The 21107-nt window shown below is 47.7% G+C and overlaps 1 protein-coding gene across 1 annotated transcript in view; it reads left to right on the top strand.

The window, feature by feature from the left end:
• Positions 1-21107, top strand: part of MYO7A (myosin VIIA) — a 161860-nt gene that overhangs the window by 71528 nt on the left and 69225 nt on the right. The window contains exons 12-17 of the mRNA XM_083735822.1: positions 98-217; positions 2480-2622; positions 4047-4257; positions 5534-5669; positions 6769-6875; positions 18003-18059. Coding sequence (XP_083591948.1) covers positions 98-217; positions 2480-2622; positions 4047-4257; positions 5534-5669; positions 6769-6875; positions 18003-18059 — 774 coding nt within the window. The remainder of the gene's footprint in view (positions 1-97; positions 218-2479; positions 2623-4046; positions 4258-5533; positions 5670-6768; positions 6876-18002; positions 18060-21107) is intronic.

The following is a 21107-nucleotide window of genomic DNA, read 5'->3' as shown; positions in this document are numbered from 1 at the left end:
TAGCCGTGACATGTTGTTGAAGTTGGGGGTGAGGCGATAGCTGCTCAGATGAGAGCTGCAGAGGGCAGTGAATGGCTTTTATTTCCAATGCGTGCAGGTTGACCCTCAGGACCTAATGAACTGTCTCACCAGCCGGACTATCATCACAAGGGGGGAGACCGTCTCCACCCCTCTCAGCATGGAGCAGGCGCTGGATGTCAGGGATGCTTTCGTAAAGGTAAAGTCACTCCCATCTCTCTCTTATTTATTTTTCTAAAATTTGCACACCGCTTGATTCGGGGGGAGGAAGGGACCCGTCAAAGCGGTTTACAAAATACTCAGGTTTGTGAGTTTCCCTGGAGCAGGTTGAAATTATGCAGGGACATTAAAGAATTCAAGGATAACAAACCTAGATGAATTCTATCATCAGCTTCTGTCTATGTGGAATCTAAGGGATGCGGGTGGCACTGTGGTCTAAACCACTGAGCCTCCTGGGCTTGCCGATTAGAAGGTCGGCAGTTCGAATCCCTGTGACGGGGTGAGCTCCTGTTGCTCTATCCCAGCTCCTGCCAACCTAGCAGTTCAAAAGTACAACAGTGCAAGTAGATAAATAGATACCACTGCTGTGGGAAGGTAAACAGCATTTCTGTGCGCTCTGGTTTCCGTCACAGTGTCCTGTTGCACCAGAAGTGGTATAGTCATGCTGGCCACATGACCTGGAAAGCTGTCTGTGGACAAACGCCAGCTCCCTTGGCCTGAAAAGCGAGATGAGCGCTGCAACCCCATAGTCGCCTTTGACTGGACTTAACCATCCAGTTACATGGCATCTAATGGATGTGAGGCCATAAAATTGTCAACAAAATTCATTGCATAAAAATGGGAGCTGATGAGAAGAGTCAATACAAAATTCACAAAAACTGAATGCCAGGTGTAAAAATTCTGCTATGAAGTAACAGAAGTAGATAGAGCCATAAAATAGAATTATTTGCTCCATTTGTTTATTTTGACAATTTGTGCACTGCTTCATCCTGGTTGCCTCTAATGTATCTCAAAATAATATTTCCTCAGCATTTGAAGTACCACCAGTGCCAGATTTACGTATAAGCTAAACAAGCTATAGCTTAGGGCCCCACTCTCTTGGGGCCCCCAAAAAAAATTTAAGAAAAAAACAAACTGGATGTACATTTCCAAAATATAAGATAAAAAACAAATAAAATAAAACTTACGTACAATTAGAGTTAATAATTGTTTCACCATTAATATACTTCTTCTTAATTGTATTTCACTATTAATATACTTCTTCTTAATTGTATTTCAGTTCAACAATTACTTTGATAAAATACATATTTTGTTATGTACAAATGGCTTTAGATACCTATGAGGTTCATAAATTACCATCTAGCATATATTCAACACAAAAAACAGCGACAATTTGTTGTTGAAAAAGGACAGCTGGACATATAAAGGGCCCCATTACTTTCAGTAGCTTAGGTCCTCATCAAACCTAAATCCGGCCCTGTTGTTGTTTAGTCATTTAGTCGTGTCCGACTCTTCGTGACCCCCTGGACCAGAGCACGCCAGGCACTCCTGTCTTCCACTGCCTCCCGCCGTTTGGTCAGACTCATGCTGGTAGCTTTGAGAACACTGTCCAACCATCTCGTCCTCTGTCGTCCCCTTCTGCTTGTGCCCTCCATCTTTCCCAACATCAGGGTCTTTTCCAGGGAGTCTTCTCTTCTCATGAGGTGGCCTAAGTATTGGAGCCTCAGCTTCAGGATCTGTCCTTCCAGTGATCACTCAGGGCTGATTTCCTTCAGAATGGATAGATTTGATCTTCTTGCAGTCAAGAGTCTCCTCCAGCACCAGAATTCAAAAGCACTAATTATTCAGCGATCAGCCTTCTTTATAGTCCAGCTTTCACTTCCATACATCACTTTGTTGGCAAGTTGATGTCTCAACTTTTTAAGATGCTGTCTAGGTTTGTCATTGACAAACCTAATGGCAAACCTAAATGTTTGTCAATGACAAACCTAAATCCGGCCCTGAGTACCATGCAATAATCTGAATGGAAATAAAACCTCTACACAGCACACAAAATATTCTTCCAGTTCTTCAGTCATTCTTTAGATAGCTGAAATCCCAGTATAAGATGCTCTTAATATTCTACAATCAGATATTCTGGATAACTGAAATGCCAAACATGTTCTGGCTTAATTAGCTGTCAGCGGCCTGTTTTGTTATGTGGCATCAGCCAAATTGTATGCATGAGCTCAGCCAAACTAGAGCCAAACATCACCCTTGCTTGAGTCGAGGCCAAAGGCCTTTGGCACAGGTTTGCAAATTGAAAAATAAAAAAATGCACATTGTAAATTTCTAGAATCCAGTTGTTACGAGTAGTTCCTGTCCCTTGGCAAGCACGAGGCATGTTGAAGAGCCAAAGCTTTTGAGGCAAGCTATAAAATGAACGGCATTTGCTTCCCTTCCCTTTCTCCAACCTTTCCAGGGAATCTACGGAAGGCTTTTTGTGTGGATTGTGGAGAAGATCAACGCTGCCATTTACAGACCTCCTTCCCACGAACACAAAAGTGTGAGGAGATCCATTGGACTCCTGGATATCTTTGGGTTCGAGAACTTCACGGTGAACAGGTACAGGAGCGAGAAATGTTCAGCAAAAATTTGCTGTGGTGCCTGGTAGCTGGTAAAAGGGTGCAGTCATCCATCCACCAGTGCCCAAATCTGGGCAGGATGTAGAAGGGAAAGTGAGGCTCGATCACAGTGAGAACCTCTTTGTAACTCTCTGTCAGAGACCAGGCTGAGGAGTACTGCTCTGATGAGGAATTGGGAGGGCCTCCCCTCCCCCTGCTCCTGACCAGGATCCTGAAGCTGCCCAGGAGCAGTGGAGCAGTATAGATTGGGAACAGCGGTTTGCAGAGGGGCATAGTTCTGAAGACAAAAGTTGGGAAGCATTGGGGGGGGTGAACAGCAAAGTGGAGAAGAACTGGAAGAGAGAGAGAGCTAACAGACTTTCTCACTGGAAAGTGTCCAGCCTATCAATCCAAAGACACGCCGAGCAGATAAGTTGGCTACACAAAAAGCACAGTGGTTGAGAGATCAGGTTGCAAGGCGCGGTGGAAACCTTAATTGGAAGCACCTTCATTTCAAGAATGGCTGCTTTGTTCTTTTGCTGTGATCATTAAAGACTCTTTATATGGTAAGCGACTCTTTTCGCTTTGTCTTGCTTATCTGCGGCCAGAGGAGAGGAGGAAGTTGAATCCCCGAAGCCTGACACTCTCCTTTGTTTGGATTTGAAGAGATGGGGGAGGGGTATCCAATCCTGGCACCTAATTAAAGTGATCATGTTTAAAGAGGGAAGTTCAATGTAGGATTCATACTCTGTCTAATGGTAGGGCTGGCCCTATACCGGAGTGCATAAGGAGTGTCAACACTGAAAAGGCCCTACTTCTGGTAGACCTGGTGAGGGCACCCAGAAGAGGACTTCACATGTTTGCATTAAGTACATGGGTATATCTGCGAGAAGGGGGTCCTTCAATTCATCATGTTGGGCATTAATTCTTAGCCCAACATGGGCTAATTAATTCTTAGCCATATATATATAGAAGCGGGTGGCGCTGTGGGTTAAATCACAGAGCCTAGGACTTGCCGATCAGAAGGTCAGCGGTTCGAATCCCCATGACGGGGTGAGCTCCCGTTGCTCGGTCCCTGTTCCTGCCAACCTAGCAGCTCAAAAGCACATCAAAGTGCAAGTAGATAAATAGGTACCGCTCCGGCGGGAAGGTAAACGGCGTTTCCGTGCACTGCTCTGGTTCGCCAGATGCGGCTTAGTCCTGCTGGCCACATGACCTGGAAGCTGTACACCGGCTCCCTCGGCCAATAAAGTGAGAGGAGCACCGCAACCCCAGAGTCAGTCACTGGACCTGATGGTCAGGGGTCCCTTTACATACATATGTGTGTGTGTCTTGCATCTGTTCCCAAATTATTCCTGGGCTTTTTTTTTAAAATTTCTGTTTCTATATTTCCCTCGCTGATGATGCTTGCTATCCCTCCCCCAGTTTTGAGCAGCTCTGCATCAACTTTGCAAACGAGAACCTCCAGCAATTCTTCGTCCGCCACGTCTTCAAGCTGGAGCAGGAGGAATACAACCTGGAGAACATTAACTGGCAGCACATCGAGTTCACTGACAACCAGGATGCCCTCGACATGATCGCCATCAAACCAATGAACATCATCTCGCTCATTGACGAGGAGAGCAAATTCCCCAAGGTCAGGATTAATAACTTGTGTCCTGGATCGAGGGAAGACCTCCTTCTTTCCAACAGACCCTCTCGCCAGTGCTGAAATCAGCAGTTGCTGCACTCAGGTCCATGAGAAGGCTACAAGAATGATCTGATTACAGTAACTCCCTCTACTGATTTCAGCACTTGAGGGGGTCTGTAAGGAAGGAGATCTTTCAGATATTTGAGGCCAGAATCATCTGGGACCTTAACACCAAAGCGAGCACCTTGAATTGGGCATGGAAACGAAATGGCAACCAGTGTAGCTGTTTTATGAGATCAAATTGGAACCCTTCCCACAGTTGCCAATGTCTCCTCCTCTCCAAGGAAGTGGGTGGCACTGTGGCCTTTTGGGCTTGCCGATTGGTTCAAATCCGTGTGGTGAGGTGAGCACCTGTTGCTCTGCCCCAGCACCTGCCAACCTATCAGTTGCACACCAGTGTAAGTAGATAAATAGGTACCGCTGTGGCGGGAAAGTAAACGGCATTTCTGTCTGCTCTGGTTTCCATCACGGTGTCCCGTTGTGCCAGAAGTGGTTTAGTCCTGCTGGCCACATGACCCGGAAAGCTGTCTGCAGACAAACGCCAGCTCCCTCGGCCTGAAAGCAAGATCAGCGCTGCAACCCCATAGTCGCCTTTGACTGGACTTAACCGTCCAGGGGTCCTTTACCTTTACCTTCTCTCCAGGGTTCCCCCCCCCCACAAGCAATTAGAGACTGTGGCTGTTTTCCTGCCTTTGCTCCTTCCACTTCATGCCTCTCCTGGTCCTGGGAGACCAGAGGGAAGGGTAGCTTGTTGTAGCAAGAGGGAGATACACCTGTGACTCTTCACCAACCAGACCCATCTCTGCTTCTTGACCCCCCTCCACTTCTGCCTCTGCTTCTGTACTGCTCTCTGCCACGGGCTCTACCTGCTCACTAAGCCCTGTTGTCCATTCAACTTCCAACACCACCTCCTCCCAGTCGTCTCCCTCTAACCACTCATCATTGTCCCGCCACCAACTCCCCATAGCTCTGAGCCTTCTTCCCTTGGGGGTTCCCCAGCTGATTCTTCCCACCCTTCCTCTGCATCCAAACAGAGCCACGAGCTTGCAAAGAAATTTGCATATGCAGACACTGATCATTGCACCCTTGAAAGAAAGTCATCCAGGTAGTATACGATGCAAGGAGGGTTCGGTGGAGAAAAAGGTTGGCAGATCAAGCTGATCATTTTTGGACCACTGCAGCAAACCTTTTAAAGTTGGGTATTGTGTTCTAATTGATACAGGGAACAGACACCACCATGCTGCACAAACTTAACTCCCAGCATAAGCTCAACACCAACTACATCCCTCCCAAAAACAACTACGACACCCAGTTTGGCATCAACCACTTTGCTGGAGTCGTGTACTATGAGACGAAAGGTAGGTCAAGGTCATAGAATCATAGAGTCTTAGAGTTGGAAGGGACCCAAGGGTCATCTAGTCCAGCCCTGCTGCAATTCAGGAATCTCAGCTAAAGCATCCATGACAGGTGGCTATCCAACCTATGCTTAAAAACCGCCAAGGAAGGAGAGTCCACAACCTCCTGAGGGAGTCTGTTCCACTGCTGAACAGCTCTTACTGCCAGAAAGTTTTTCTGCATGTCTAGTCAGAATCTCCTTTCCTGCAACTTGAAGCCATGGGTTCGGGTCCTACCTTCCAGAGCAGAAGTCTGCAGGTGTGAGGCAGGTGATTATTATTATTATTACTACAGTGGTACCTCAGGTTACAGACGCTTCAGGTTACAGATGCTTCAGGTTACAGTCTCCACTAACCCAGAAATAGTACCTCAGGTTAAGAACTTTGCTTCAGGATGAGAACAGAAATTGTGCGGCGGCAGCGGGAGGCCCCATTTGCTAAAGTGGCACCTCAGGTTAAGAACAGTTTCAGGTTAAGAACGGACCTCCAGAATAAATTAAGTTCTTAACCTGAGGTACCATTGTATCTGAATGTCCTGTTTGTGATACTGAGTCCCCATCAGGAAGCAGTCGAAAACTTGCCCTGTGTCCATCATGTGATGAAAATGGGCTTCAGACTTCCTGCAGCTTCCTGCAGCCAATCTGAAGTCATGCCAGCGTGGCGGAAGTCAGTCCCTGTATAGCGATGCCTCCACACCGTGTTGGTTTAGCACAGGGACTGATCAAGAGGGCGGCAGGATCCACAGGGTACACGGGCTGGATTTACAAGCCCGGTGGGCCGCATCCGGCCCCCAGGCCGTAGTTTGCCGACCCCTGTTTTACAGCATGATTATGCAAATCGTGGTGCTTAACTAGTCAGCCACAACCATTGCCAGGACATAGGAGCTAGTTTGGCACTCTTGCTCCTCATACTTTCTACCCTGCACAGAGACATGATCCCAAGAACTGGAAGGAACTCAGAGCGTCATGCCGACTGACTGACTGATTGACCCACTCCCCCCTCCCAAAAACCTCACAGCAGTGTAAATAATTCTGGGCTCATGCTGTTGTCTTCTCCACTACAGGATTTCTGGAGAAAAACAGGGACACACTTCATGGCGACATTATCCAGCTGGTCCACTCCTCGAGGAACAAGTTCATCAAACAGATCTTCCAGGCTGATGTGGCCATGGTAATAAATCTCTTTTGCAGAGGGGTAGGGTGGGTTGTTGGGTGCGGAATATGAACGTGGGCAGAACACCTCTGAATGCCAAGTTGCTGGGAACTACAATTGGGCAGGAGTGCTGCTTCATTTGGGCGTCTTGCTTTTGAACTTTTCATTGGGTCATCTGGCTGAGAACAGAATGCTGGGCTGGGTGGTCCTTTGGGCTACTTGTATATTTGTACATTTGTAGCCTTATTAGACTTTACCGACTGGTGGGGCCTGCGTTGCTCCCGGGAGGGAGAAAGGAAGTCAAATGACACTGAGGTTGCTTCAGAGAAAGAGTTTATTCTGCTCTCCGGATAGCAGAAGGCACTTGCGTGGTCAGTCCACAGCAAGTCCAAAGAAATGAGCAATTTCATGCAGTATATATATCCTCCAGGCACCCTCTCCCCCCTTCCCCAGGAATTCAAGCACGTCAGCTTATACACGTAAATTGACATCCATGACCATAAACAGTTATTCCTGTTCCGGCACTCTTGACCATAAAAGGGTTTTCCTCTTCCTGTACTCTTGACCATAAAAGGTTGTTCCTGTTCCTATACTGTTATCTTGGGGCAGGAGGTCACCAAGTCCTGGCGCCATTCCTGGGTCTCTTGTCAGACTTGACAAGGTCTGTGCATCTTTGTGGTCTTTGTGGTCAGGATGTAAGATAAGACCCAGACGCGTCATCCCTGCTCTACTGGAACTGGCAAGGCCACTCATTGCCGTCACGGACTGATAAGGGAGAGAGCTTTGAGCACTTGTTAATACAGTTGGGTTTTGGCTCAAGAGCTCAATTTAGAGCATTTTAGAAATGCTCCCTTGGAGGAGGAAAAATTGGGATTTTGGGTCAGTTTCAAACTGACTGCACAGAAACCCATTCCTTCCCCCTTCACATTCTTGATATCCAATTCTTTGCACAAACTAAAGGGCCCACTTAAAAGTAACTGTGAGCAATTTGACATCCATTTAAAAGCATACCAGCCTCTTGGAGTATGAAAGGAAAAATAAAGGGTTAACCGAGACAGAGAGCATATCCTTCTTTTTGGAAATATTCTCTAATTCAGGATTTCCCAAACTTCAGTCTCCAGCTGTTTTTGGACTCCCATCATCCCTAGCTAGCAGGACCAGTGGTTAGGGATGATGGGAACTGCAACCCAAAAAACAAAAACAGACCCAAGTTTGGGAAATCCTGCTCCAGTTAATAAAGCTGCTACAAGAAGCCCTTTTATCATTACAGATCCTGTTTTCTTTCATGTTTTGAGGAATACACTGAATTTTTTCATAATGGCTGGGGAGATGATCATATCGGCAAAACCTATTTGGAGTTTCGCAGCCTTCTGACTAGTTGCAGGACCTTAGCCAGACCTAGCAGAGTACATGCAGAATCCACAGAAGCAATTGGCGACTTGGCTGCAGACAGGATAGATGAAGCAAGAACCAGGAACTTGTAGTTAGGTGTTTATTATATACAGTGGACTATTTACAGGAACAGAACATGGATCTTATGCTAGCTCTCTCTGACACGACTCACAACTCCCACAGTGACACACAGAACTCAGAACTCACAAACACTGAACCACGCATTCCAGTTAGTAGGCCATTAATTATCACTCCTTTGAGAGAGCTTGACCAATCAGGGAGCAGTCTCCATGCCTCTGTTATCTCCAGGCAGACCTACTCCTTCAGATTGCCTTCTGGCTGTCTGCCAAACCTTAATTGACTCTGTGTGAGTAGCTGCATGTACACAGTTTCCCAACAGATCATTCTCCAGCATTTATTGCTAAAGCTCGCGGAATCCTCTCAGCCAGCCCTTTCCCATGTCTTTGTACCGCCGCATGTAACTGATGTTGAAGATAACACCAGTTTTCCTTTGGCCAGCGCTGCTAGTTCTGAAACGGGAACTGCAATATTTATTTTATTCCTTGCATTTATTTCCCACCTTTTCTCCCTTCCATTGTTCTCCCTGCTCCTCCTTTAATCCCCACAACAATCCTGTGAGGTAGGTTAGGCTGAGAGAGGCAGGGACTGGCCCAAGGTCGTCCAGTGAACTTCTTGGCCGAGCTGGCATTTGAACCCTGGCGGGTGGCGCTGTGGGTTAAACCACAGAGCCTAGGACTTGCTGTCCAGGTACCACTCCAGCGGGAAGGTAAACGGCGTTTCCGTGCGCTGCTCTGGTTCGCCAGAAGCGGCTTAGTCATGCTGGCCACATGACCCGGAAGCTGTATGCCGGCTCCCTTGGCCAGTAAAGTGAGATGAGCGCCACAACCCCAGAGTCGGTCACGACTGGTACTAATGGTCAGGGGTCCCTTTACCTTTTACTCCTGGCCCTCAATCTGACACTCTAACCACTACACCACAACTGACCTCAATCAATCAATCAATCAATCTTATTGTTTGGTTTTATGCTTTCATATTGCTGCAAAGCACTATGGTGTATTTTTACAATGCAGCAGTATATACATATTTTTATAAATAAAGGGAAAAAAATAAAACAGCCAAGATGCAAGTAAATAGGGGAGTTGGCTACTGCCCTCCCATCAAGGAGATAAATAACTCTACAACTTTTAGAAGACATCTGAAGGCAGCCTTGTATAGGGAAGTTTTAAATGTTTGATGTTTTATTGTGTTTATATATCTGTTGGAAGCTGCCCACAGTATCTGAGGCAACCCAGTTACATGGGCAGGGTACAATTATTATTATTATTATTAGCAGTAATAGTTGTAGTAAACATAAGTTAAAAACAAACATCAATAGGCCGTTGGGAAGGATGTATTCTTAATTGCCTGCATGGGTCTGGCAGAATAGGAAAGTTTTCATCAGGTGTTTAAAAGTTGGCACAGAAGGAGCCTGCTGAAAATCTAGTGGCAGGGTGTTCCGCAGGACTGGGCCGATGACACTGAAGTCTTGGTTTCTCATTGTTGTCAAACAAGCTTCCCCAACTTGGGAAACGGCCAAAGACACTTCTGCTAACGCCTTGGAGGCCAAAGAGAGGCCTTTGTCAAAAATTTTGTTGCTGGAGAGGAAGGGGTTAACGAGCCCTTTGTGCACTGGGTGGGGCCAGTGTGGGTGGGCCTTCCATCCTCACTCAATTGCAGAGAACTCTCAGCACCCCTGTTTTGCATCTTGGCCGGTGCCTGGGAGGCCTTTGCCAAAACATTTGTTGCTGGAGAGGAAGGGGTTAAGAGTCTTTTGCCTCTCTACTGGCATGGGTGGCATAGCTGTCAACTTACAGATTTGAAAATAAGGGACCAGTAGCCTCGAAAATAAAGGATCAGCAGCCCAAATAAGGGATTTTAGTTAACCAGCTGAAATACGAAGTTAAAAGGGACCAGATCATTTGGGAGAGCAGCGCCGGTTTTTAGCCCTTCGTTTCCAGAGGTTGCTGCTCAAGACATCAGCTGATGAAACACTGCAATTAAATAACTACAAGCAGCAACCACTTTTCGCACAAAACGAAGTCCAAGCTACGAAGATGCTGCTGCAGTTCTGCACCTTTTCTCTCGTGCTCCATCTGCAGCTTTCAATTCCATCAGGCGGGGTGGGAGGAAGAGGGGGGGGGATAGCGCCCGAAGTAAACCCACAGATCAGACCATCTATGCTAGTCTACCACTATAAATCTATGGGATTTATACTTGCGGTCCTTCCTCCGCTTTCCCCCTCTATGGTTAGCCCTTGGAGCACCTGCCTGCACCTCTGCCTCCTCCTCTCTCTGAACTGCTTTCTCCATGGTTGCCCTCGATCTCCTCTCAAGGCTCCTCAGCAATTCATAGGGTGCGCCAGGCTGCCCATCTCATCCGGGTCCTTCAGCGGCGCAGCCGCAGTACTGCCTAGCGGGAGTGGCAGTGGGCAGAGGGGAGGCCCCAGGCAGAGACGCTCAGTTCGGCGGCCGTGAGGAGGATGGCGGCGGAAGGGCTCGAGGCTCCCACCAGTCCCGGCGGGGAGGAGTTCTCAGGGGCCGAGGCTGGTGAGAGGAGGCCAGAGGGGGGACGGGCTGGGCAGCCAAGCAGCACAGTTGGAGCCTCCCTCCTCCCTGGCTGGCAGGGAGGGAGGGACAGGAGCTGCTTCCTTTGAAACCCGGGAAATTTAAGGGACATCATCAATAAGGGACAGCAGTGGGACACGGCGCTGGGATAAGGGACTTTCCCACCAAATAAGGGACGGTTGACAGCTATGATGGGTGGCCCTGCTCAGTTGATGACACTGTCCACATTTGTGTTTTTTTTAAATCAGCTGCTGAGCAGGAGCCTTAAGCGTCACTTAAGATGTGACTCATAAAACACCTCTTAAGCACAGTGAGGTCAAGAGGTGCAGCTTAAGCACATGGCTGCTGGAGAATGGAAGAAGCTGCTCTGAATTGGAAAGGTGAGGCTCACCGCAGCCTTTTTGCAGAAGAGTAACGCATATAAGGAGATAGAGAGCTAGCTCAGTGTTAAGAGGTCAGGGGTCGGCTCTTTGCCGGCGCATCAAATCCCTCGGCTGAACAGCTTAAAGGCAAAGATCATGTTCGGGTGCCGCAGAGAGAACAGCTTCAGCAGGAATAAAAGAGATAGCATCTCTGAATTTTGAGCCGGTAGAGCGTTAAAAAGTCAGATTGAAAGGAAGCAATGAGAATTAGGGATGCGATGCATGCCCTCTTTTGTTTCCCAAAGTCAAAATCACCTATTTGTAGCAACTCTAGTAGTTATTTGCTTTACAGCGTTTGTAGCATTTTATGTGCATTGTCGTTCTGTGTTCCTTACAAGCACCTTGTCAGTATCATCCCCTTATTGAGGATGGAGGCCCAGCCTTCTCCAATATTCTCCTTTTTCAAGGGAGCAGGCTGGACTCGGGTCCCACCGGGTCATTTCCAGTTGCCGAATCCAAAAACCGTTGATTTCCACTTTGTGTGTGATCTTTCACACATCATAACAGTGTGGAAAACTCATGGAATATAGCTCGTGATTAGCGCTCATTTCGGTGTTATTTGATTCTGGAAGATCTCCATGTGAAGCCCCTTTAACCCGGCAAATCGCAAGAGTAAAGCAACATAATTTGGGGCAGAATACCAGCAAGCAAAGCTCTCTTTTTTCAGCTGGTGTTCACTGGAACTCGGCACCTCTCAGTGGGCGCAATTGCCATTCTAAGAGAAAAGGGGGGAAGTTCATGGTGAGCTCTGGCACCTCTTTTTCCAGAGAAATAGCTCTGGCAAGGAACATTTGAAAACAGAAATGCTAGCACTATTATCAGGAAAACGAATGCAATATTCCCTCCTTGGTCCCTGGCAGGGACAGGGCCTTCTTGGTAGCAGCACCCAGGAATTGGAAGCCTCCCCACTTTCCAGACCTGTCTGTCCACTCACTTTAGGGGCATTCCAGTGTCTGGTAAAAGCCATCCACTTCCATCAAGCCAATGGCTTTTATGTTCTCCTCATCTGCTGTTTAACCGGTGTTTTCTTTCCTTGCCAGCCTGTGTCTTTCTCTGTGTGTGTGAGAGAGAGAGAGAGAGAGGGGGGGGGAGGATTTGTGTTTTGCTCAGATTTTGTTATTTCAATATGCATGCTTTGCAGTCTGTGTTCATTTGGGCACTTTCTCTTTTATTTGATGATATGCTCCGCTTTTGACTCCTTTGGGCAGAAAAGCAGCAATAAATGTCAGGAAAGGGGGAAAACACCTAAGATTTGTGATTCCCTAACAACCTCAGTTAAAAGACGGGAACTTTGGTAAGAGGAGAAGGATCTCTTGTGGTATTCCCAAAGCAAAGGAAGGATTGGACTCTGATAAAATACACACAGAAGCTTGACCAGCAAGACTCTAGGCGGGGTGCGTATAATAATAATTCCTGTCCACCCTCCGGCCCAGGTCGTTTTATTCACAAAAGAACTTTTTACTCAGTGTACGTAAGAACCAATCAGATTTCCTCTGAGAATTTCAAAAAACCCCACGTGGGGACAAAGTTAAAACTACAAAGAGCTAATTTCCTACTTGAGCATCCATATGCAGTTCAGAGCAAATAAAAGAGGAATGTTTTTAGGAAAATCCGAAAGATCATAAACAGCAATAAACAGGTGAGGATGGAAGGATGGCAAGGAAAGAGTATTTACCATCTCCTTGTGAACTCTCTTCCTGGCTCTTAAAATCTATGTAAAGATTAACAAAACCAAGGAAAGGTACATCAAAGCTAACTAGAACACAGTAATACATCAAACATTAAAAGCTTCCCTAAACAGTGCTGCCTTCAGATGTCTTCTAAAAGTCTGGTAGTTGTTGTTCTCTTTGAAATCTGGTGGGAGGGTGTTCCACAGGGCAGGCACCACCACCAAGAAGGCCCTCTGCTTGGTTCTCCGTAACTTGGCTTCTCGCAGTGAGGGAACCTCCAGAAGGCCCTCGGTGCTGGAACTCAGTGTCCGGGCAGAACGATGGAGGTGGAGACGCTCCTTCAGGTATACTGGACCGAGGCCATTTAGGGCTTTAAAGGTCAGCACCAACACTTTGAATTGTGCTCAGAAACGTACTGGGAGCCAGTGTAGGTCTTTCAAGACCAGTGTTATATGGTCTTGGCAGCCGCTCCCAGTGACCATTCTAGCTGCCACATTCTGGATTAGTTGCAGTTTCCGGGTCACCTTCAAAGGTAGCCCCACGTAGAGCGCATTGCAGTAGTCCAAGTGGGAGATAACCACAGCATGCACTACTCTGGCGAGTAACTACTCTGGCGAGTAACGATTTGTTGCACATCTGTTTGAAAACTAAAGCGATGTAGTTTAACTAATCCAACAAAATGGATGAACTTGGTCCCGCGACGCCAGCTTTTCAAAGTCATTGACACCTTCAGCTCCTCCCCTGCTGCCCTCTTGGCAATTCCCCCCCCCCCGAGGGTGGTACAACCCACTTGTGGAACAACTGGTTTAAAGCATAAAAGAGGCTTCAATTGTATCTAATCAGCAGGGTGGGAAGGAAATGGTAACCCTTGTGTGAGACTAGAGGGTCTCTATGTTTGTCTATGATACACTGGAGGGGAGGGATATTACCTGTGATGGAACCTTCATATGTCAGTGGTGGCATCGATGCTGGGATGACCAGGTCTGTAAAGACTGATGTATATGGTTGGATCAGCCCCTGCCCAAGGCAAATTTTGGCAGCTGCAAAAAGGGAGTGGGAAATAATGTATACATAGAGCTGGGTCTCCGTTGCATCCAATGGGGGTGCAAATTGCCTGCTCCCCAGTCATCAGATTGATCATTTGAGGAGTGGGGTGAGTTTGATGACCCCCCCCCGACCAACATCAGGTGATGTGCACAAGTTAGTTGAGATGGGGGATTGTGGGTCTTGGGTGTGTGCCACGTCCATCACTGGGATATTCGCCTCCAAGGCATCAAGCCAACAGGGAATGCAACGCTGGGGCCAAAACCAGGTAGCCACCCATATTGTGTAAGAAAAATATCACTGGGTATCATAGAATCATAGAGTTGGAAGAGACCACAAGGGCCATCGAGTCCAACCCCCTGCCAAGCAGGAAACACCATCAGAGCACTCCTGACATATGGTTGTCAAGCCTCTGCTTAAAGACCTCCAAAGAAGGAGACTCCACCACACTCCTTGGCAGCAAATTCCACTGTCGAACAGCTCTCACTGTCAGGAAGTTCCTCCTAATGTTTAGGTGGAATCTTTTTTCTTGTAGTTTGGAACCATTGCTCTGTGTCCGCTTCTCTGGAGCAGCAGAAAACAACCTTTCTCCCTCCTCTGTGTGACATCCTTTTATATATTTGAACATGGCTATCATATCACCCCTTAACCTCCTCTTCTCCAGGCTAAACATGCCCAGCTCCCTTAGCCGTTCCTCATAAGGCATCGTTTCCAGGCCTTTGACCATTTTGGTTGCCCTCCTCTGGACCCGTTCCAGTTTGTCAGTGTCCTTCTTGAACTGTGGTGCCCAGAATTGGACACAGTACTCCAGGTGAGGTCTGACCAGAGCAGAATACAGTGGCACTATTACTTCCCTTGATATAGATGCTATACTCCTATTGATGCAGCCCAGAATTGCATTGGCTTTTTTAGCTGCCGTGTCACACTGTTGGCTCATGTCAAGTTTGTGGTCAACCAAGACTCCTAGATCCTTTTCACATGTACTGCTCTCAAGCCAGGTGTCACCCATCTTGTATTTGTGCCTCTCATTTTTTTGCCCAAGTGCAGTACTTTACATTTCTCCCTATTAAAATTCATCTTGTTTGTTTTGGCCCAGTTCTCTAATCTGTCAAGGTCGTTTTGAAGTGTGATCCTGTTCTCTGGGGTGTTAGCCACCCCTCCCAGTTTGGTGTCATCTGCAAATTTTATCAGGATGCCCTTGAGTCCATCATCCAAGTCGTTGATAAAGATGTTGAATAAGACCGGGCCCAAGACAGAACCCTGTGGCACCCCACTAGTCACTCTTCTCCAGGATGAAGAGGAACCATTGATGAGCACCCTTTGGGTTCGGTCAGTCAGCCAGTTACAAATCCACTGAGTGGTAGCATAGTCAAGTCCGCATTTTACCAGCTTCTTTACAAGAATATCATAGGGCACCTTGTCAAATGCCTTGCTGAAATCAAGGTAGACTACATCCACTGCGTTCCCTTCATCTACCAGGCTTGTAATTCTGTCAAAAAACGAGATCAGGTTAGTCTGACATGACTTATTTTTCAGAAATCCATGCTGACTATTGGTGATCAGAGCATTCCTTTCTAGGTGCTCACAGACTGTTTGCTTAATGATCTGCTCCAGAATCTTCCCTGGTATTGATGTCAGACTGACTGGGCAGCAAATTCCACTGTCGAACAGCTCTCACTGTCAGGAAGTTCCTCCTAATGTTTAGGTGGAATCTTCTTTCTTGTAGTTTGGATCCATTGCTCCGTGGAGCAGCAGAAAACAGCCTTTCTCCCTCCTCTATGTGACATCCTTTTATATATTTGAACATGGCTATCATATCACCCCTTAACCTCCTCTTCTCCAGGCTAAACATGCCCAGCTCCCTTAGCCGTTCCTCATAAGGCATTGTTTCCAGGCTTTTGACCATTTTGGTTGCCCTCCTCTGGACACGTTCCAGTTTGTCGGTGTCCTTGAACTGTGGTCAATTGTCAGGCGGTGGGCAAATGGCCAGAAAGACACCCTTTTCCATATCCCACTTAATCTAACCTGGCAACAGCAGTAGCAAAGGCTGTTGGCATTGTTCTCATTAGCAACAGTACTTGGTGGGGGGCCGTGGGATGCTTGGGGACTGCTGTTTCCCAAGGCTCCTGAGTCCTTACTGGAGCCACGAGATTCTACAGATCCCAGGGGACCCAGTGTTCATGGTGCTGTTGCTGGAGCATTTAGGGGTCCTGGGGTCTGAAGGATGGGCTGGATCTGTGGGGTTTGTATTTAATGGATGCGCAGGGGGTGGGTGGGATGGAGATAGGTTTTGTGATAAGTCAGCCCACGGAAAAAGAGCAGGCTCTCGGTTACTGCTTGAAATCCAGATTCTATGAAAGCTGCTTGCTGCAATGAGCTAATCTGATGCCTGATCAGATGCACACAGCTTCCACCACTCCACTGCAAAGGATAAAGAATAAAGGAAAAAAGATTGCAGTTTTATACTGAAATCCACACACTGGGACAGATCAGCCGACGTCTGTTCCAATTCATTTTTGCTGGTGCTCAACCATCGGTCTGCTGTATCCCATTCTATGCAGAGTTATTTGAAGAATGAAGCAAAAATTGTACACATTATTATCTTTTTTTGGGTATGCATGCCCCCCAAAATGTGTACTGTATTTTTCGCTCCATAAGACACACTTTTTCCCTCCTAAAAAGTAAGGGGAAATGTGTGTGCGTCTTATGGAGCGAATGCAGGGGGGAGGCAGGCAGGAAAAGCCCCCAAAAGCCACACACAAGCTCCGCGCGGCTCTTGCGGGCTTTTCCCCAGGAGCGAGAAGGGACTGACGCGGACAGTCAGTCCCTTCTCCCTCCTCGTAGAAAAGCCTGCAGGAGCTGCGCACTCCTTAAAGGGTGCGTGGCTCCTGTGGGCTTTTGCGGGAGGTGGTGGGAAATGGCCATAGCCACACACAGCCTCTCCCGGCCGGAGAGGTTGTGCGCGGCTAAAGAGGAAGCCAGTACAGCAAGTGGGATCCTGCTGGCTTTGCTCTTTGGGGCTGGGAGGGGGAACCCGGGCTTCCCCCGGCAGCCCCGAGAAGCTCTGGGAGAAGCGGACAGGCTGCATGCATAATATTTTTTTCCTTGATTTCCCCCTCTAAAAACTAGGCGCGTCTTATGGTCAGGTACGCCTTATGGAGCAAAAAAAATGGTATTTTTCAATGCTCTTCAGTGAGCCTTTGGGTTAAATGCACGTAACAGTAAAATGTGTGTTTTTGTGGGCACTTTTTTGAGCACCCAAACTGTGATGCGAAATCCAGAGGAGTGAGTAGCCTCCGACCAAATGGATTCTTCCTCTGTTCAGAAATGGGGTGAAGCCACTGCTCTAGCTTCCAAGTGGGTGTGCCATTGCTTCTTACTGAAGTGGGGGGGGGGGGATTGGTGCGGTGCAAACACGTCCTCAGGAGTGCTAAATTAGTTCCCGCAGCCCATTTGCACTGGGAGTGTTGAATTCCAATGAAATGGAAATGGGAGCCAAAGTTGCTGGGGTTGGCTTATTCCTCCGGTGTGCAGAACAGAAATCAACCCAGCGAAAGAACTACATTAGTTAACTGAATTTTACAGCGGAAGACGGTCCGCAGCGGAATGGAAACGCAGATGCGTGCAACGAATGCAGCACGAAACGATATCTTCTTACACCCCTGGTTTGCGCTGCACCAACCTGCCTGCCACTTTGTCCGTCCTGCTAAGCAGCCATGGCCCCCATCCTTGCAGGGAAGCTAGCGTAGCAGCTGCAACCCACCCCACCCAGCAAGCTGCCTCTACCTCCATCCCTACCATTGGGTGGCAGGAATATAATGCCTACTCAAAAGCAGCCGTTGCAAATACTTGGGTTTCAAACACCCCCGAACCAGCTGCTTGTGGTTAGTGAATAGCTCAGAAGTCCTGTCTTAGTCGTTCTTCTTTTTCACTTTTTTTTCTCCTATTCTCTGTCTCTCGTTTTTTTTTTTTTTGTCTTTTGATCCCCTGTAGTTTCTCTGTGGCTATGCGTCCAGTGCTTTTGGGCAGTCGCCAGCACCGAGCCTGAAGGTAAAAATAAGCCAAAGAGCTCCCTTGTGTGTGGTATGTTCATTTCTTCTCTTCCCCCTCCCCATCCCACTCCTGCTCCCCCCCACCCCCCTGCCCTCCTCTGTCGCCGGTTTTACTCTTCTCCTTGCGTCCTTTGCAGCAGATCGCTCGTGAAAGGACAGAGGTGGTTGCGGACTCGCGGAGGGCTTGCCTTAGGGAAGCAAGGCTGTTCTCTGCCTTTGCTAGGAATGCCTGGAGCCACTACATTATGCTGGAAAAGGTGATGGCGAAGGGCAATCAAAGCGGCTCAGGGGTTTTCCTCTAGGGATCGAAGGCTAAATTGGGCCTCCATTAGTCTGGCAATTACCTGGTTGGGTGTGCCAGGAGAGTCTTCTGTCCTGCAAGAGCTCAGAGCGCAAGAGGAGGTTCCGAGAACCCATTGTTGTTGACTATAATGATAATAATTATTTACTATTTATACCCCACCCATCTGGCTGGGTTTCCCCAGCCACTCTGGGCAGCTTCCAACAAAATAGTAAAAACACGATAAAACATCAAACATTAAAAACTTCCCTAAACAGGGCTGTCTTCAGATGTCTTCTAAAAATCAGATAGTTGTTTATTTCCTTGACATCTGATGGGAGGGTGGGCGCCACCACCGAGAAGGCCCTCTGCCTGGTTCGCTGTAACCTCACTTCTCGCAATGAGGGAACCGCCAGAAGGCCCTCGGAGCTGGACCTCAGTGTCCGGGCAGAACGATGGGGGTGGAGACGCTCCTTCAGGTATACTGGGCTGAGGCCGACTAGCAAAGTCAGTGCTTCAGGGGCAGCACTAGGTGCTGAGGATTCTGGGAGATGTAGTCCAAGATGTCCGGAGGGCAGCTGGTTGGAGAAGGCTGATCAAAAGCATGGCCACCATAATTTTTTTTTCGGGGGGTGTGGATCTGTGGCACTCTAAATGTTGGGCTCCATTTCCCATGATACCCAGCAAGCGTGGTCAGTGGTCAGGGATGGTGGGAGTTGTGGTCCAGGAACATAGAATCGTAGAGGGACCTTGAGAGTCGCCTAGTTCAACCCCCTGCAATGCAGAAATCTCAGCTGAAGCATCCATGACAGATGGCCATCCAACCTCTCCTTAAGAACCTGCAAGGAAGGAGAGTCCACCACCTCCCAAGGGAGACCGTTCCACTGTCGAACAGCTCTCACCATCAGAAAGTTGGAATAAGAATAAGAATAATTTATTATTTATACCCCGCCCATCTGGCTGAGTTTCTCCAGCCACTCTGGGCAGCTCCCAATCGAGTGTTAAAAACAATACAGCATTAAATATTAAAAACTTCCCTAGACAGGGCTGCCTTCAGATGTCTTTTAAAGAGAAGATAGCTGCTTATTTCCTTCGCATCTGATGGGAGGGCGTTCCACAGGGCGGTCGCCACCACCGAGAAGGCCCTCTGCCTGGTTCCCTGTAACCTCACTTCTTGCAATGAGGGAACCGCCAGAAGGCCCTCGGCGCTGGACCTCAGTGTCTGGGCTGAACGATGGGGGGTGGAGACGCTCCTTCAGGTATACTGGGCCGAGGCCGTTTAGGGCTTTCAAGGTCAGCACCAACACACTTTGAATTGTACTCGGAAATATACCGGGAGCCAATGTAGGTCTTTCAGGACCGGTGTTATGTGGTTCCGGCGGCCACTCCCAGTCACCAGTCCAGCTGCCGCATTCTGGATTAATTGCAGTTTCTGGGTCACCTTCAAAGGTAGCCCCACGTAGAGCGCATTGCAGTAGTCCAAGCGGGAGATAACCAGAGCATGCACCACTCTGGAATCTCCTTTCTTGTAATTTGAAGCCGCTGGTTTGGGTCCTACCTTCCAAAGCAAGAGAAAACAAGCTTCCTCCATCCTTCACCTGACAGCCCTCCAGCTATTTGAAGATGGCTGGCCTATTTCCTCTCAGTCTGCTCTCATCCAGGCACGTTTCCTTACCCCTTCCATGGCAGTCAGTAAGACCCACCTGCTTAGGTGAAAGGTAAAGAAAGGCTGGATGGGTCGGACAGGACACGGGTAGCGCTGTGGGTTAAACCACAGAGCCTAGGACTTGCCGATCAGAAGGTTGATGGTTCGAATCCCCGTGACGGGGTGAGCTCCCGTTGCTCAATAAAGCGAGATGAGCGCCGCAACCCCAGAGTCGGCTACAACTGGACGTAACGGTCAGGGGTCCCTTTACCTTTACCTTTATGTGTTAAGTCCAGCCAAATGCCTTGGACTGCTGTCCCTGAGCACTTTGCTCCAGCCAGTTCAAAATGCAGCAGCTAGACCAGAGCTTTCCAAACTGTTGCTTTACCTGAACTTGCAGAAAAGTATTTCCTGCTTACCAAAGCAAGCAAGCAAGCAAGCAAACGAAAAACCACATGTAAAAGCAATTTCAAATCCAATACAGATACAGATTGTGTGGTGTTTGTGTGTGGTATTCCCAAGGGGTGGTTGGGAGGACAGTTTATTTTCATTTATTGAAATTATTGAATTTATATACCGCTTTATACCCACTTATTTGAATTTATATACTGCTTTATACCCACAGGTCTCAGGGCCCCACTTTTATTCAGTAGATAGATAGATAGATAGATAGATAGATAGATAGATAGATAGATGATATATAGATGATAGATAGATCAATAGATAGATAATAGAATCCATTCTCTGTAAATTATTATATGGGCAGCAGGCAACAAAGGGGAATTTTGTTACACAGGATTTTCCTTTGAGCATCTGGGGCTGCCACAGAAGAGGCATTGGAAAAGCTTATTGGACACTTGTCGCTCAGGGATGCTGGCTGTTTATTTGTGGCTGGGAGGGAATTTACTTCCTGAGTCATGTTGCTTATTTGAGGGTTTAATCAAATCCGTAAAAATGGGACGTGACACTTTTTAAATGTGAACCAAAAGTATGTGCTCTGTAGACGCCAAGGTTCACTGAACGTTAGAACGAACTAATTTGCTTTAACGAATTAGTAGTTCGAAAAAATCTCTGCGCTACACCTGAAAGTAGCTCCCACGAACTGCTGGGTGAATGGAATG

Source organism: Podarcis gaigeae (genome assembly GCF_964106915.1).
Source record: "Podarcis gaigeae genome assembly, chromosome: 4".
Classification (NCBI taxonomy): domain Eukaryota; kingdom Metazoa; phylum Chordata; class Lepidosauria; order Squamata; family Lacertidae; genus Podarcis; species Podarcis gaigeae.
Note: the sequence above shows the minus strand (reverse complement) of the source record. Positions and strands in the feature narration are given on the sequence as shown.